This window comes from Xiphophorus hellerii, chromosome 11 (genome assembly GCF_003331165.1).
Source record: "Xiphophorus hellerii strain 12219 chromosome 11, Xiphophorus_hellerii-4.1, whole genome shotgun sequence".
Lineage (NCBI taxonomy): Eukaryota > Metazoa > Chordata > Actinopteri > Cyprinodontiformes > Poeciliidae > Xiphophorus > Xiphophorus hellerii.
The window spans coordinates 26,345,272-26,362,420 of record NC_045682.1 but is presented as its reverse complement, the minus strand read 5'-3'; the positions used below and the strand labels follow the sequence as shown (position 1 = coordinate 26,362,420).

The following is a 17,149-nucleotide window of genomic DNA, read 5'->3' as shown; positions in this document are numbered from 1 at the left end:
TGACATAGCAAAGCAGAATAAGGAATTTTTGCCTTTGCGTTTGCATTTTCTGGTAACATAGTTGGCATTTTGTCCCTCTTTGAGTGATTAGATTAACCCCAAGTTCCCAGCAGCACCTTGTTACCTGAAACATGACCCGTATTTACCCTGTAATCCAGAGGTGATGCTGTGGCAGAGAGGGAAACAATGAAACGTCAAAAGAACAAAGAGCCTCCGTTTTAGCTGAACCTGAAAAGAGACATCATTGTGTAATCTCTTTGGCCAGAGTTGCTGACTGTAGAAAATGCTTTTTTAACGGCCCCTCTCTCCTGTCCTGTCCCCATCCCCTGACTCGTCCCCCCTCGTGTTCTTTTACATAGTCAATGAATGACTGATTGACTGGCTGGGCCTTTACCATGAAAGACTCCTGCAGTCAGAAACTCAAAGAACCAGTACTGGGAATAGCAGGCCTACACAGAAACTTCCACACATCAGTCACCAGTTGTTCCTTGTTGGTTCAGAGAAGCAGATCAGGACTGAAAGAAGCAGGTCAGTGAGTTTTGATGCTTACAGCGCTGCCATCTTATGCTGAATTCTTAGAGCTCAACATTCAGCCATGATTTGGGCTTTCTTTACCTGTAAAATACATGAAATTATTTTTGAATATATTTCGTTCCTAGTAGATTTTCATGTTTGATTAGATTTCCATCCATCAATACTGAAGTATTAATTATGACAAACTAGTTAAAATAGGAAAAAATGAGACATAACCTTTTCTTTCTGCTTGTAAAACATTAAATTAAGACAATTTCTTTTTAATTTTTTTTTTAATGTAATTAGGATTACCAAAAATAATGACTTACCTTTTCAAATCTATGACTTCTTTGCTCAACCCTTTTGTGTATCCTTCCACAAGCTTTTTACAATAGATTGTTTGAATTTTGAATTCATAATTTCAGAGTTAAAATTAAGGCTTTCTGATGGTCCCCCCCAAAACATTGTTTTTGTTTTTCCTACCCAGCTTTACAGCAAAGCTGGTTTGGATCATTGTTCACTCAGGAGATTGGTGCTCAAACTTTAACTTCCTAATATATAGCTGGTGAATGGGGGTGTGGGGGGTATAAATATTTCTTTATAATGGTCCTTCCTTGTGATGGCATTTATCTAGTAAAGTGTACCCATCCTTCCAGCAAATATCAGCAAATAAATCAATACAATTCTGCCTCAAATTAGGATTTGAGGCACTCAAAGAAAGGGAAAGGTTTCCTCTGTGATGCAAACCAATGCATCACAGAGCATGCATAGGTTTGCAGAAAAATACTTACATAAAATCATGTAGGGGATTTTAGAGTATGTAAGCATTAAAGAGAAAGTAATTGAAAATTCTCAAAAAATATATATTCTATTGTTCTGGTATTTAGCAAGTATAAATGATTTTGGTAATCCTAACTGACCTAAAGCAAAAAAGGGAAGTCAGATTTAATATCTGACAGTGAGATAAAAAAGTTTTTGCCTTTGTATTTAGTGTGTGTAAATATCTTGTTTTGATTATACATGATCTGTTTGAGACTAATGCATTTTTTTATTTTACTAATTTAGAATATCTAGATTTTGCGTACCTCTGGAGTTTGGCTGAGACATTAAACGCTGTACCACTGCGATCAGGAGACTGAGACTGAACAGTGGGACAAGGAGCACAAAGAGTGGCCGTATGATGATTGAGAGTGACAGAGAGCTGTCGGCTATAGTTCAGGAGATTTGGGATAATGACGTCAACCGACTCAAACCTGGAAAAGACTACAGAATTTCTCTGCAGGTGCACCGCACTCATGGGCATCCAGATTAAGATAAAACAGTTATATATGCACTTGTACCATTCTCACATTGTATTTTCTAAACTGAAATACTCTTAGTTTAAAATGTACATTAATAATGAACATTGGTTAAAAGCAGTAGTTAAGGCTCTTCATGGGTTTTTGAAGTGAAACATAAAGTGTGATCATTTGATAATTTCTCTCTGCTGCAGGGCAAAGCTGGAGACAGCATGGGTGACAATGAGAGCAATGACAGGGCAGGACTTCCTTTGTTTACATTTGTTGATGAAAATATTTTCAAAAAGGAGACATTTTTAGGTCAGTGCTCAAGTTTTTACTGCTACAATCTTTCTGTTATCAAAACATATGGCAGCTCTTTCACATATGCCTTGTAATTACACACAGGAGGACCCTTTTTAATTAGGTGTGTTTTTAAAGTTTCACTGGATTTTATCTATGGGTATTAGAATAAAATCAGGTTAAATACTCTAAACTTTCCAGATAGTCATAAAAACTATTCATAATTCATCTTCACAAATATGTTGTAATCTGCTGGTCTTTCACAAAACATCCTGGTAAAATACATGAACCTTTGAGGTTGTAAAAAAAACTTTAATATAAACATTTCCACCGCTTAAACAACAGTCCAATTAACAAACATCTCAATTGCTGCAATCATGTCATGCATTCCTGGCGGCAGGTTTGCAACAATCGCCTCCTCTTAAAGGGAAACTACACCACAGTTATTGCATAATCACACAGCATGCATAGGTCTGCAGAAAAATGCTTATCTTCTTTCATATCTGATAACATTTTTATTTAAGAAGAGAGAGGTATTTCCAGAGCGAAATAGAGTCAGAAAAAGGCCAATTTATTTTTCTTGCTTATTTTATTTTCTGAAACTATTCAGCACTCAAAGGATTGCTCAGAGGATTTCTGCTTGGCTGACTTGTTCTGTATAATCTTCATGTTTCTGGGACTGGACAGCTTTAAACATTACATAATTTCCTGTAGCACATGTGGACCTAAAAATAATGGGAAAATGTTTTTATTTGATTCTGCAGCCTTTATCTCTCTTTTGGATAACTATGAAAGTGACACCGGTGAGCCAGAGATTGTAACTCCTGAGGAAGTGGCCGAGAACCACAGGTTCCTGGATGCCATCATTCAGACTCCGGCTATGAAGGTACTGGAAATGGACCTACTACAGCTGCAGTATGTAACTTTTATAAAAAAAATTGGCTTTTTACATATTTATTAAAATTATGATTATGTCGTGACAGTATAGTACGAGACAGATAATCTGCAAAAAGGTTGATCTCCTCCACTTCCTGGCCAATCGTGACTGGCTATTTGGTGATGGACCAGCTCTCAGCAGAGCTGAGAGAAAGTGGGGGAGGGTGAGAATGAGAGTGATTGACAGCTCTAAGACCCTCCTCCTCCTGGCTCTGATTGGTTGTTTCTGACTGAACGGCATATAACTGCAGTTGTTACTGGGAGCACTGGGAGAAGGCAGAGGAGCTTGATTTTTAAATTTTTTTTTATAGAAGTTACCTACTGCAGCTTTAAATGTAAACTGACAAAGCAATTTTTTTATCAAGTTTTTGCTTGATAAGTTCTTTAAATCAATTAATGTAATTTTCATCAATCAATATGGTTCAATGTGAATGAAATATGACAGAACACTGAAAATAAACTTGTGTGTAATCTTTTAGATAGCTCATAAACACCTGGTGGAGAAGCAGCTCTCTCCTCAAGATGACACAGAATTCAAGGAGCAGCTCTACAGAATCTGGTTTGAACTCTATGCAAGAAGAGGATCCAGCAGGTGGGTGGTAACTGCCACAGCGTCTAAATATAACTCCATACATGATGGCTACCACCTCACTCAGAGAATACGTCTCAGAAACGTTGATGCCACCATAAAATACAAATATAGCCCATCATGTTCATAAGCAGTGGTTCCACAGGCGTTTTAGCTACAGCTTAAAAATAATTTAGGTGATTCCATATGGTGTTTAGTTTTTTTTCTTTTCTGTTTAACAAAAAAAGTAATCATTATAATAACATGAAGGCAAACGTGTTACTGGTCTTATGTTTTTGTTTCTGCCCACAGGCCAGACTCTTCAGGATTTGAACATGTGTTTGTTGGGGAGACAAGAGGAGGGCGGACTGTCATTGGTTTTCACAACTGGATTCAGCTGTACATACAAGAAAAGCTGGGTCACATTGATTACAAAGGCTACAGTGTCACAGCAAATTCTCCTCAGGTATAACATCCCCTTCCGTATTGGTGATAATTTGACTCCTATCTATATAGATTTGTACACATAACTTGCTTAATCCCACCTGTTCCCCTTTTTAATCTTCAACGTAGCCTGACGAGAACAAACACATCCTGGCATTACAGTTCAGCTGGAAGAACGGCATAAAGCCCAAAGGCAGCATCTTCATCGGCGTCAGTCCTGAGTTTGAGTTTGCCCTCTACACTCTCAGTTTCCTCACTTCACCAAATGAGCGCGTCAAAGTGCAGTTCAGTTTCTATGACGTAGAGATTGTCTGTCACCATTACAACCAAAAGCACATAGGCACCACCTTCCCTGTGCTACTTAGATACAGGAATCCTCAATAAGACTTGACTGGAAAGCACTCCGAGATATAACCACTCCAACACACGCGCTTACAAAGTGTCACAGGTACTGTTTTTGTCTTTTTCTTTTACACAAAGATACAATAAAAGTTTCAAGACCCATCCACATTTGTTTTTTTCTTTCTGTCCCTATGTTTACAGGCCTGCAAAAGTATTCATATCCTTTCAACTTCTCCTTTTCTATATTTTTAAGCTATAACCATAAATATTAGTGTATTTTTTGATTTTATGGTTGACAAGTTAAATGAAAATAAGGCAATAAAAACAGCAAAGTGAGGCAAATATTTAGTCTTTATTATATTTATAATATTATCTCTTTAATCAGATACAATAAATCTGATAATTATAAAAGGATTGCAAAACTGTCTAATCTATAAAGACCTGATCCACATCCAAGTCTCCCTCAAAAAGGAGATTTTGTCTCAAGGGACTTTCTGTAAAATAATGGTTACATAAGTTTAAAAATCCGCCTAAATTGACAAGTTAAATTTATTTGTTGCTGAAATTTGGTATGCAAATAAACTTCCTTTGCATATTTTTTTTTATTATTATTATTGTTTTTTTCTACTTTCTTTGGTCAGTGCCAGTATAATCTTACAAAAAGTTTCAAAATTGTAGCAGCTGAAAATATTTTCTCCATTTTACATCAAAAGAGGGCGGTAGAGAATTTGTTTTGGCGAATGACGTCAATGATTTGACGACGGTTTGTTAAGTTAGGGAAGAAACGGAAGCTGACGTGATCACTTTTCAAAGTTGAAACACATATACATTTATTGGAAGTCGAAAATTGAACAAAATGTATGTTAAGAAGAGAATATGGATTAAATTAGGCTAAAAACATGTCGAAAATATACAAACAGATATATTTTAGGCAGCACTGCTCATTAGTCGTCAAAATCAACCGGAAGTAATGCGTGTTCTGCTGTGTTTTACCTTCACAACGTTATCAGTTTCCTTTCATAGAAGAGAAGCAGTTTTCCATTTTGACTGTCGCATGTTTTAGTTTACACAGTTATATAATTTTGTTTCGATTAGGCGTATTCGTGGTATATTATCTGTTGGACTAACTACCGTTTGGAGCGGAATGGCGGAGTCGAGCGCCAGGTATCAGCAGGTAGGTGAAAACACGGCTTCGTCTCAAATTGGCGTTAGCTGCTCACTGTTAGCCACCCAAGTATTGGTGTTTGTTTTACGTCGTTTTCTTTAATACGACCGTGTTTTGTGTTAGGAAGATGAATATCAGTCAGAGTGAAAGATCTTATGAGATATTTTTGTGAAGTATATCCTTTTAGATGATAGAAACCTGTTAAAACGAAGCGAATGTAAGCACACAAGCTAAAACGCCCACCCAAACATCAGATTCGGCTAATAACTAAAGAGCTGTCCCTCTGTCTTACTCTAACCGGAAAATAAAAACACATTCATATGACCTGAAGTCTTAACATTAGAAAGAACAATACGACTTAATTCAAAATTGGCTTCAACATCAACTTACATCATAGGATTTTCAAAGTTCTGTTTTTAAACAAGTAAAACCTGGACTAGATTTTTCTACAAAGACTGTGGGTACTTTGAAACGTAATTTCAAACATTCCTATTGGGAGGTAGTTTTTGTTTATGAATAGTTAATTCATTTGAAAAACAGATTTGGACTGGCATGAAATCCTTCAGGAATGATCAACTTGAGTAAACATTGCCTGGTTTTATGATAACAAGCTATTTAAGCAACAAAAAAAACCCCCAACTAAAATATAAGACATAATCAGGAATCTTATTATTTTAGACAGAAAAACTGTTTAAAATAATAATATTGCTGCTAAAACATAAAGCATATTTATTATTACAAATTATTTGCAATGTAACGTTTGTTACTTTTATATGTTTCTTACTTTTTTTATACATACATAATCAGAAATTGCAGACATTATCCTTCAAATATGCAGTTTTACTTTTTAAATGACACCTTTAGATGTAATTGATATTTAACTGATTCCTTGGTCACTTAGCCTGCAGATGTTTTACTAGTAATTTACCCACATTATTTATGAGAGTGACAGGTGGCCCTTTTATAGTTTCTGAGTCATGATTGTCTATTGTGATTTTTTTTGGTGATTGTAAATATTGTTAAACTTCCAGATTGATTTTTAATCATCAAGGACAAGCTGTGGTAATAATTTCTAAGAAAACTGTGCAGGTTAATTTGGTGTTCTTCTGTGCTTCATACAACCAGAGAAAAGTATATTTCAAAGTATATATTTTACCTTTCTATTTATATGTGATTCATGTACATTATGTACATTTTCTTCTCTAGCTGTCGGCGAGAAGCTGATTCTCTAGCTGATTCTCCCTACCCACTTTTTACCTTCATTGGCACGCATAATGTTGCTATATGTCCTGTCTCTGAATGTTGTTATATGTGCAGAGGTTTTTCTGATATGACTTTTTGCCCCTCGTCCTTCCTGATGTTATCATTTCGTCTTTCTCTAAAAATAAAGGGCAACGCCTACAACAGTTTCAGCCTCAGTCACCCCGTCTTCCTTGTTTTTGTCCGTTTATTGTCTTCTTTGGATGGGCTGTACTGGAATGAATTTTGTTGTGCTTTGGCACAACAACAATAAAAGCATTCTGATTCTGATGTAGATAAACAGGAGATGCAGTGGAACTGATTCTCAATAACGATGTATTTCATTTATTTGTCCTCATCATTATTATGGGTTTAAACTTCCAGCATGAGTTCATGTCTATACAGCCTGCATGGAGAGACTTGCTATCGTGGTTATTTATGGTGAAACATTAAAAGTGGTTTCACTAAAACAAACCTGAACTTTCTGTGTGACTCCATCTTCCTGCTGCTGTAACTGGGTTCATTTTTCATTGCTCATCCTCAGCATTGATAAAATTTGATAAAATGTTTTTCCTGTCTTTGTTGCTCTATAAAAAAGCCTGAAAGTAATGCTGGGTGATCATATCTGCTTGGTTCTATGCTGTTGTTTTTGCTGACATGAGAGAAATAGGTTTCACTAAGCCTTGAATGACAAGACAGAAGCTGTTTAAGTGGTTTTGTTATAATTGTAATGCTTGATTTCTGCTTTTAATGAAGGAAATAACATGAAAAAAAGAAATGAGACATGCATTCATGCTTATTTTTCTGAGACTTTCTTCTTTTTTGAAAGCTTATTGTTGACTCATAATTTTAAGTTCCACTTCACAACTTGACTTTATGTGACAATGATAATTTACTACCAGATTTGACATCCTTTTAATATGTTTAAAAATTCCCTTTTAAAGAGACGGGATCATCCAGTGTGCAAACTTACATTTTGCTTCTTCGTCCTCCAGCTGCCCAATGAGGAGGACAGCGAGGAGAGCCCCCAGGTTGCAGCTGAAGCTCCTCCTCCATACAGCAGCATCGCAGCGGACAGTCCTGGTAAATCTGACTCATTTTGGGTGGATTCTCTAATGCTGAGGTGTATTTATATCAGAAGCATTCTGGGGAATTATATTAACTATGGTCTGAATAGGAGCAACTTAAGGAAACAAGCTTCTACTAGATCAACTTTACCGGAGAAACATGAGTGACAACCCTTGGCATCATATTACCTAAAACAAAACAAAAAAAAATCTTTTATCATATGATAAGGGCATAAATATGTACTCTTTTAGTGTAATTATGATGAGATATAGAAGTATCTTCAAGCTCCTCAATGGTTACTATGCATGTTACATGTGAAAAGTTGCCTTTAAATGTGCTGCTCTTCAGTGTATGAAACCATGCTATTTTATTTACAGCCTACTTTGACTACAAGGAAGACTGGGGTTTTCCCTAAGCCTCCATCCTACAGCGTAGCAACGACGCTCCCTTCCTATGACGAAGCAGAAAGAACTAAAGCGGAGACCTCTGCTCCCCAGGTGACTGGAAGAGTGAGTGGCTCACTTTTTCTTTTTTCTGTGTCATCCTGTTACCTGTCAACATTGTCTCACTCTAACATACACTCAGACAGAACTTTTTCTCAGAGACTTCCGGAGTTGCTTGCAAGGCAGGAAGTGTGCAGCGCCCTAGATTGAGATACTTTTATGTTCCTTTTATATCTGATTACATCTGTGGTTTGAACAAAACAGTTTCATAAGACTGAAAACTGCTCTACACTCACATGAAAGGAAATACAGTGATGCCTTTGGAAAAAGGAGGTTAACTAATGCATGCTTTAGTGCTTAGAACTAATATGTAAACATTATTTCTCCACAAGTAGAAGTTTATAAAACAGTATTATTTATAAAGTGATGATGGGATAAGAAGCATCATTTGTAAAATATAACTAAGTAACTAAAATATAATCATAACTATGTATTTTCAGCTCAAAAAAGTGTCTGACTTTATTTGTCTAATGGCGCAGCAGCAAAATGCCAACACAAAGCTTTCTTATACCGAAGAAAACAGTCTTCAAGTTTTTTGACATCAAAACATTTAAAAGAACCAACTAACTCAGCTGAAACTGGACCTGACCTGAAAACCTGACCAGACTGATTGTTGTCACCCTGTCTATAGATGAGTAAAAATAACCTTAAAATAATAATTTTTTATTACAGAAGCCTCTTCAACATTTTAAATTGAGTATATTAAATTATTTTGGAGGAAAAATATTGAACCAGAAAGGACTCAGCCTCCAGAATCTAATTGTTGTTACGTCTGCCCTGTGTATTTTGAAAAATCCTACAACAGCACTTAGTTTTTATCTGGAACATTTCGAAAGTTCAGAGTATTCAGAGGAGAATGTTGTACTATTCCTCTTTGCACAATATTTTGAGAGCTTTCAAAGTTCTAATGGTCTTTTGCTCTTTTGGGTATAGCTACATGCTCATTGTTAAATGTAGGTTTTGAGCTTGTTAAACCATTTCTGTATTAATTTGGTCATATGTTTTGGACCGTCATTCTGCTGAAAATCCCAATAGAGGAGCAGTTTGTTTTTTGGTGTTTTTATCTAAAACATCTTGGTACCTTTCACTTAGTCTTTAGTCATATCTGACTAAAAAACACAATTCCAGTTAAATTCCCAGTAGAGTTTGGAGATTTCTTTTGTACACTAATGGGGCATTCTCAAAAACCAACATGATGGTTTGATCCAGAGAGATTTCATTATGTATAAGACAGCCTGTTTTAACTTGTAATTTTCTTTGATTGGTTATTGTCATTGTGTTTCTCTGCCACACATTGCTTTTTGCTCAGCAGCAACCTCATCACAGAGAACGCCTGGAGACTTTTGACGATATTATTCACAGTTCACTGGAGGTAATCTGGAGTAGTGTGTGATGAAAGGAAGCTTATTTAGTCCTAGTTTGTGTTGTGAAAACAGTAAAGAAATGTCCCAACATTGTGTTATGTTTTCAGTACACCCCCCTTCCCGTGTGTTTTGTAAAGTGTTAGTTATTTCTATTTTCATAGAAGACCCACAGGATCTGTGGAGTTAAAGGTTGTAGTCATAGTGACCATGTTGATTTAGGTTTAGTGTGTTGTGATGTCTTCATTTGTCTCCCAATAGTTTCTTAGATTACTCCATGTTTTCACAATATGCAGGTAGAAGATGTCTCAAATTCAGCGTCATGGCTGGACTTAAACAATTTACTCAAAGTACAGTAGCTTTTTAAAGTATTCATACCTTCTAAACATTTTGACATTTGGTCACTGATCTCAAATGACTTGCTGCCTCCAAAAGGTTTTCTTCCAGGATTACCTCATATAGATAGATAGCATTTATTGTCATTGAACAGGATTCAACGAAATTTCTATTGCAACTCCCGTGCAAAAAGTCAAATATATACAATAAATAAAATAAACAAACACACAATAATAATAATAACAATATATACAACTAAAATTAACTAAAAGCACTCAACCACACCAAAGAAGTAGCAGCAGGTCCAATTATGGCAAAGTGCAGATGATGTGACAGTGCAAAGTGCAGAAGAATATGCATATTTAGTGCCACGAATCATAACTTTGGCTAAAAATGAAAAAGAAACAGTTTATGTTATTAAAAACAGATATAGTAACAAATCTAAGTTTTTGATTGTTTTTCAAATTTTTCTTGTAATATTTGCATTGAATTTCCACAAAAGTACCAGAAATATGTTTTTAGGTCTACTATCTTTTCATTGTAGAATTCAGTTGGAATCTAAGTTTATAAAAAAGATTTGTCCTCTTTTATGTTTATCTTTATTTTAAATTGCTAATGAATGCTGCTTCTTGAAAAATGAGAAGTCATGTCCTACAGTAGAAATTTGCCTAAAACGTGTGGGTTTTAAAAAAAAAATAAAGTCATGTGACATTTGCAGCTCTAGACAAGTCTTATTTGGCTGTACTGAGAGCAAAATGACTCTAATTTATAAAGGCTGCAGACCTCTGCTTTAGTGATTTGTACTGTTGATTTTCCTCCTCAGCATTTTGCATAAAGATCCAAAAATTAATTTTATTTGATTATTTTTTCAAAATCTCCTTTCACTTCACATTTATCAACTCCTTTGTCGGTCTGTGTCATAAAATGTAATTAAAACTCACAAAAATCATCTTTATGTATGACAAAATGTCGAACAGTTCAGGAGATGTGAACACTTTACAAGGCTCTGTAGGGAAGCTCTGCTGAGGTCCAGCTTTGCTAGGACATATTTTCAGCTTTTAAAGTTTTTTGTGATCTATTGTGTTGCAGGATGAAGACTTCGTCACCAGAGATGATTTTGATGATGCTGATCAACTGAGAATAGGAAATGATGGCATCTTCATGCTCACGTTCTTCAGTTAGTTACTCATTGCTTTGCCCAGAATAATCGAAAAGTATTTAGATTATTTGTATTTGTGACTACAAGCTTATATCTTTTCATTTTGATCTCCCACCCGTCCCTTTTCAGTGGCCTTCCTGTTCAACTGGATCGGCTTCTTCTTGTCTTTTTGTCTGACCACTTCGGCGGCCGGACGCTACGGGGCCATCTCTGGCTTCGGACTCTCCCTCATCAAATGGATTCTCATCGTCAGGGTACGGAAAACAAAACCCAACATCTCGCTGCACATACACACAATGCAATAAACTGTGGCCTTTATTTACACACAAAGAAATCAAAAAAACCTCAAACACCATAGTGGTATTTAAAATACTTTCTCTGTAGTGGTTAGCTTGTTTGCGCTGAACTATTTCCTTAAAGACCTCTTGAAGACCGTACTCCTTTCTTTGTTCGCCTTTTAAAGGTCGGAACTCATTTGAGTGAAACCATCGCAGGCCATATTTGTTCTAACTGGTTATTTGTGACTGTGTCTTGGGTTTTTAGTTCTCCACATACTTCCCCGGTTACTTTGATGGACAGTACTGGCTGTGGTGGGTGTTTCTGGTATTGGGTAAGTAGCAAGCCTCTGCACTTAGATGAATCATTCATTTACTCCTGATTGTGACGCATTTTGGCCGTTATGAGGTTTATCACAGAAGTGTTGTGAAATCACTGGTTGTGTAAATGGCACTGAATCCTGGGAAAAGTGTTGTTTATGCACTTTGAAAAACTCAAGGTTATTTAAAACATAGTTTTTGTATTAATAATCTTGACATTCTGTAGTATTAAGTTTTGATTCACTTCTATGAATCATCAACTGCATACAGCACTTTTATGTACAGTTTTTTCTAAACGCTGTGTCTTTGATGAATAAATGAATGAAATCTTATCAAGTTTTATATTTGATATACTGTGTAAAGTATTTGTTTTTGTTGTTAAATTAAAGAAATAGAAATGTCTTCTTTTAGATTTTAGAACAAAGGTGCCAAACTTTTACAAGACAATAAAACCAATTTATATAAATGTATTTAAAATACAAAAAAGAATATGTAGTTTGCAGGTGATGACAAAATGAAACAACAAAACAAAAAGAAGAGAATAATCAGATTGTTCTGATTATTGTATCATTACTGTCTTGTGCAAATGTGATGTAGATATAGCATGAAAAAACACAAAAATATTGGAAAAATAATAGAAATTTTACCTTTTTATAACCATTTCTTAACTTAATGTTTGGCCAAACATCCAAAGATTCTAAAGATCAACAGGTGACTCTGGATTTGGCAGCTTGATTGATCATAATCTTTTTTTAAAAGACAACTGTGAGTCTTCCGAATTTTGATATAAAATGTGCGGGTATTTCAAAGAGATGAGCAAGATGTCTGCCAGTAAAGCTGAATAAAAAATTGTATACAGCTTTACTGGTGTAGCCAGGAACTGGATAGTAATTCTAACAACATTTAGAAAGTGTTTCCGTTTTTCAGTCATGGATTTCGATCATTATTTAAAGAAAGACGGTTCTTTAGTTTTATGGTTCCCCTTCTTTATGTTCTCTTCAGGCTTCTTGCTCTTCTTCCGCGGATTCATCAATTATGCCAGAATCCGCAAGATGGCCGACACTTTCTCCACTTTGCCCCGCACCCGAGTCCTGTTCATCTACTAAGCCCACAAAGAATCAGTATTTCTTATGTTTCATGTTTGTTTCTACCATGACACAAACCGTCAGAAAGGGTAAGGAGTGTATTTTCTCTCATTGAAACAAATTGAACAGATTGTCTTTAGTCACCCCTCTCCCCTTCTTTTTTTGGCGTTAAACAGTAAATACAGAGAACTCTCTATGGCACTTCAGCTTTTGATGGTGAACTGTGAAGTGCTCTCTATAATTATGAAATTTCCAAATGAATGCCTTACTCAGTTTTGTTGCAGAAGTTATCTCTTTTGCCACCAGGGGGCACTATTGTATGTGTTATTTTCCCTCAAATTACTGCCCTTTAGTGCAGAAGAGACTGAACAACCCAGGTCTCTGTGGGTGATTTGCAGGTTATGGATTGATTCATGCAAAATGAGACGATTTACTTCAGCTTAATATGCTTTTAAATTCTCCAATCAGTGCTGTTTGTTGCTAATGAAATAATAAACAATGCAGTAGATATAAAGGGAATATTTTAAAGATTTTTTTTTGGTTCAGCTGCTAAGAGGACCAAAGAGGGTCAGCTGTCACATTTTACCATAAAGATTTATTTTTCATGCATTCACAAATTGTTGGTGTATTTGTTTTCTTATTTTATTACCTGCTGAAATGTTGATCACAGAAAAAGCTTTTTGGATACGATTATAACTGTTCTCTGGATGTGGATGTGCAATGTTACATTTCAAACTAATAAATTACTCCAACCAATTAGATTTTTCTGAGTAAGTTTATGAAAAGAAAGTGATCAATATAATTGCCTAAAATCACTGCAGTTCTGCTAGTTATTGAAGGCAGAAATAACTAGCTCCTTTTTTCTTGATTTTCTTTGGTGTTTTTTTTTTTTTTTCTTACAGGTTTTTTTTAAATTTGTAAAGCTTAATACAAAAGTTCAGATCTTAACGGAGTCGGGTCTATTACTGGTAGACAATTTTTAAAAATAGTACAAGGGCCTTTTGGGTTTTTTATCAGAATCACCATGGATGACTTTACAGGATTTGTATTTTCAGTTTCCGTTTTTTCCTGTTCTCTATATGAAAATACTTTTTATTTTTTCATTTTCTGTATTATATTTTGCATATTATTCTTTTCATACATGTCATTTTTTTTCTCCCTCATACCCTTTATTTTCCCTACAGTATGTTCCTTCCTTGTGTCCAGCCTTTATCCTTCATGTCTTCCTCCTTTCTTACATCTTTTCATCATCCATAATCCTATCTGAGGCCATTTCATCCATTTTCACTCATGTCTTCACACTGCAGAAATTATCTACCATAAAATGATTGTGAATTTTTGTGTTTTATGTATAATTAAAGGATAAAGGACTAGGAACTTTAGAAAAGTGTGGAATTTCTTCATAAAAATATGTAATACATTTGACTTAATCAGACTTTTAAGAAAAGGTTTAAATCCAACTGTCTCTTGTGAGATGTACTTGTGCTAAATTTAACACAGGAGACATGTGGTTGCCAGAGTGGGGATGATTTACCGCCAGTGGCTGCTAATTACACATGTCAGCTGGGGTTTTCTGTGCAGATGGAACAGGAAGCAAAGGTCGCCCCACCTGGAAGAAATGTTGCACCAGCTGAAACAATTGTTTGGTATAAATGGAAGCTTTTCGTGTCACTTTCTCATGCCACATCATCTCTGATTTCCCCCCAGATGTAAGCTGACGTGTAAAGTATGGAACAAGAATGAGCCATAAAATGTGTAAAAATGGCTGATTCTGTTATATAGAACAAATGGGGAGACACATTACAAACATAAATCCTTTGCTTCACTATGTTGTTAAAGCCTTGCATGTGCATCTCAATAAATTAGAAAGATGTCAAAGTCCATTTATGTAATTCAGTTCAAAAGGCGAAACACACTATAGATTTTAGACACAGTAATATATTTAAGAGATTTTTTGTTCATTTTGACTATTGCTTCTGAAAACTACAAATTCAAATTCTCAGTGCATTCAGAAAGCATTAACATTGCTTCACTTAGTTCACATTTTATGTTACAGCTGTATCAAATAATGAAACCCCCCCCAAACTCTACACCCAACACCCATAATGAAAAGATTTTTGCTGATATATCAATAAAAAAAACACCCATAAGAAATTACATGTACAGAAGTTCTAACAGCCTTTGCCTTGAAGGCCAAAGTTCAGTTCTGGTGGATCCTGTTGCTACTGATCATCATGGAGACCTTTGTACAGCTTCATTAGAGTCCACCTGTGGAAAATTCACAAATCTCTTCCAAAAACATGTTTTCGAGTCATTATACGGTGTTCTGTGTGGAGTTAAGAGAGACAAAATGCTTTCATAATTTATTTTGGAACAAAGTTTTAACAGAACAATTTGGGAAAAAGTAAAGGTTGTAAAATTCTGCAGTCTTAATGGCCATCAATTGTAACAAAGACCACTGAATAAGTCACCTGTTCTTAGTGCTGTATTTAAGTATATTAATGAAAAGTTGAGTGGAAGGAAAAAATGCACAGTCAACATGGATAGTTGCAGATGATTGTCAATTTAAGATTGAGGAGTTTAGAGGAGATTTACAGTGTTTCAACACTGATGTTTCCAGGACACGGGTTTCAATCCTCACATGTTAAGTCACCTTGAACCATAATGAAAAACTGCCCCATCTAGGCTAGTCCTTTTTTTCAGTTAGAAGTAGATTTTGTGTTTCATTTGAGAAAGTCACTGAGTCTGATGGCAAAATAGAAAGGCATGACGTAAAGTCTGAAATACCTACAATCAGTCAGGATTTGAGGAGCCATGTTGTCTGCGAGTGGTTGGTCCGCTGCGTTTCATTAAGTCCAAAGTCAGAGCAGCTGTGTACCATTAAATTTTAGTGCACTTAACACTTTCCTCTGCTGACAAGCTACATGACGATGCTGGTGTTATTTTCCAGCAGGACTTGGAAACTTCCCACAATTCTAAAAACACTGAATACCTGCTTTGATGGATGTGGTAGCACTGTGCTTGGCTGGTCAGTAAACTGACCTAAAGAAAACAAAGTTTTGTAAAGGGGAAGATAAGAGAAATAATGCAGATGAAAGATGCATTATTACTAAAACAACCTAAACGCCTCAGTAAGGCCACAGGCTGATCACCTCCATGCCACATTGATTATTATTGATTATTGAGTTATTAATGCAAAAAGAAACCAGACCAGGTATGGACTATATATACTGTACAGTTGGGCAGGACAATAAATTTATATCTATATATATACAGTACAGACCAAATGTTTGGACACACTTTCTCATTGAAGTCAATGAGAAAGTGTGTCCAAACATTTGGTCTGTACTGTATATATATTTACTATAGACACGTGATCAGTATCAATAGATAATGCATGTGACAGAATATTCAATACTCAATATAGTATATAAAATAGTTACTAAACTCAGATCCAGAACCCCACTGCATTCTGGGAGATGTAGGCAGAGGAAAGGCTTTAGCTGCTCAACTCTGAGTTAAGCAAGGTTGGTGGCATCAACAAACTCACTCACTCTTTAGTTACCTAGCAACTCACTTGCTCTTTGGTTACCTAGCAACGGCCTGTTGGGTAAGTTGCTCAGCAACAGCTTAAGGTTTTACCTCTGTGCCTCATAAGTGTGTAAAAATAAATAACAGAGTGGAGTGAAAACTGAATAAAACAGGAAAGGTCATGCAACCAGTTTGGCAGTTTTCAGATATTTAAAACAAAACCTAATTATTCATTTTGACTTATATGAAATGCTTTTACTATGATACGTTTTTCAGCCATATCGTCAAGCCATATTGTACAGTTCATGCATACCTCTTAAAACGCTGACATTTCCAGATAAAAAACCCCCACTTTTTATTGGTCTTATGTAATATTTAACTTTCCTGCATTTCCTTTTTAAATTTTCTCTTCAGCAGCAAAGTCAAGTCTGGCTGAAGCAGGTTTAACTTTTTCATTAGTTTATCACAGGCCAAATAGCCTGCAGGGTAGAGGAAAAAGACAAAGGTCACCAGAAAGACCTTCAACACCAGTCCAATGAATCACCACGTCACCAGATGACCCCGAATAAACAAGCTTCACTTTGCCAGGTGCAGAGGGTCTAACTGTTGACAGAGCTGCAGGCAGACCTCTGCAGTGCACACAAAAAACAAAATTCCCGCTCTGCTTGCCTTGCATCCGCTGCTTACTGTCGTTCTTCATCGTTTCCAGCAGGGTCACTCAGT

General features: G+C 35.9%; 2 protein-coding genes across 2 annotated transcripts; both read left to right on the top strand.

Annotated features, from left to right (window-relative positions):
- The first annotated feature begins 390 nt into the window (after nucleotides 1-390).
- Nucleotides 391-4,545, top strand: endou2 (endonuclease, polyU-specific 2). The gene is made up of 7 exons (XM_032577099.1): nucleotides 391-528; nucleotides 1,579-1,795; nucleotides 2,006-2,111; nucleotides 2,858-2,979; nucleotides 3,509-3,621; nucleotides 3,910-4,063; nucleotides 4,171-4,545. Exons 2-7 carry the CDS (start codon nucleotides 1,691-1,693, stop codon nucleotides 4,423-4,425), a joined length of 855 nt encoding a protein of 284 aa, XP_032432990.1. The 5' UTR covers nucleotides 391-528; nucleotides 1,579-1,690; the 3' UTR covers nucleotides 4,426-4,545.
- An 814-nt stretch (nucleotides 4,546-5,359) lies between these two features.
- ndfip1l (Nedd4 family interacting protein 1, like) lies at nucleotides 5,360-13,656 on the top strand. Its single transcript, XM_032576799.1, is given in 8 exon segments — nucleotides 5,360-5,557; nucleotides 7,783-7,870; nucleotides 8,233-8,255; nucleotides 8,257-8,364; nucleotides 11,145-11,232; nucleotides 11,344-11,468; nucleotides 11,758-11,824; nucleotides 12,813-13,656. Coding segments are annotated over 8 exon segments (633 nt in total). The 5' UTR covers nucleotides 5,360-5,527; the 3' UTR covers nucleotides 12,917-13,656.
- Nucleotides 13,657-17,149: the final 3,493 nt, after the last annotated feature.

Bases quoted from the DNA above. Each gene is read 5' to 3' on its own strand.
- endou2 (XM_032577099.1), top strand. From the start codon at position 1,691: ATGATGATTGAGAGTGACAGAGAGCTGTCGGCTATAGTTCAGGAGATT. The intron at 2,980-3,508 runs GTACTGGAAATG...GTAATCTTTTAG, and splicing joins TTCAGACTCCGGCTATGAAG to ATAGCTCATAAACACCTGGT. The intron at 3,622-3,909 runs GTGGGTGGTAAC...TTCTGCCCACAG, and splicing joins GCAAGAAGAGGATCCAGCAG to GCCAGACTCTTCAGGATTTG.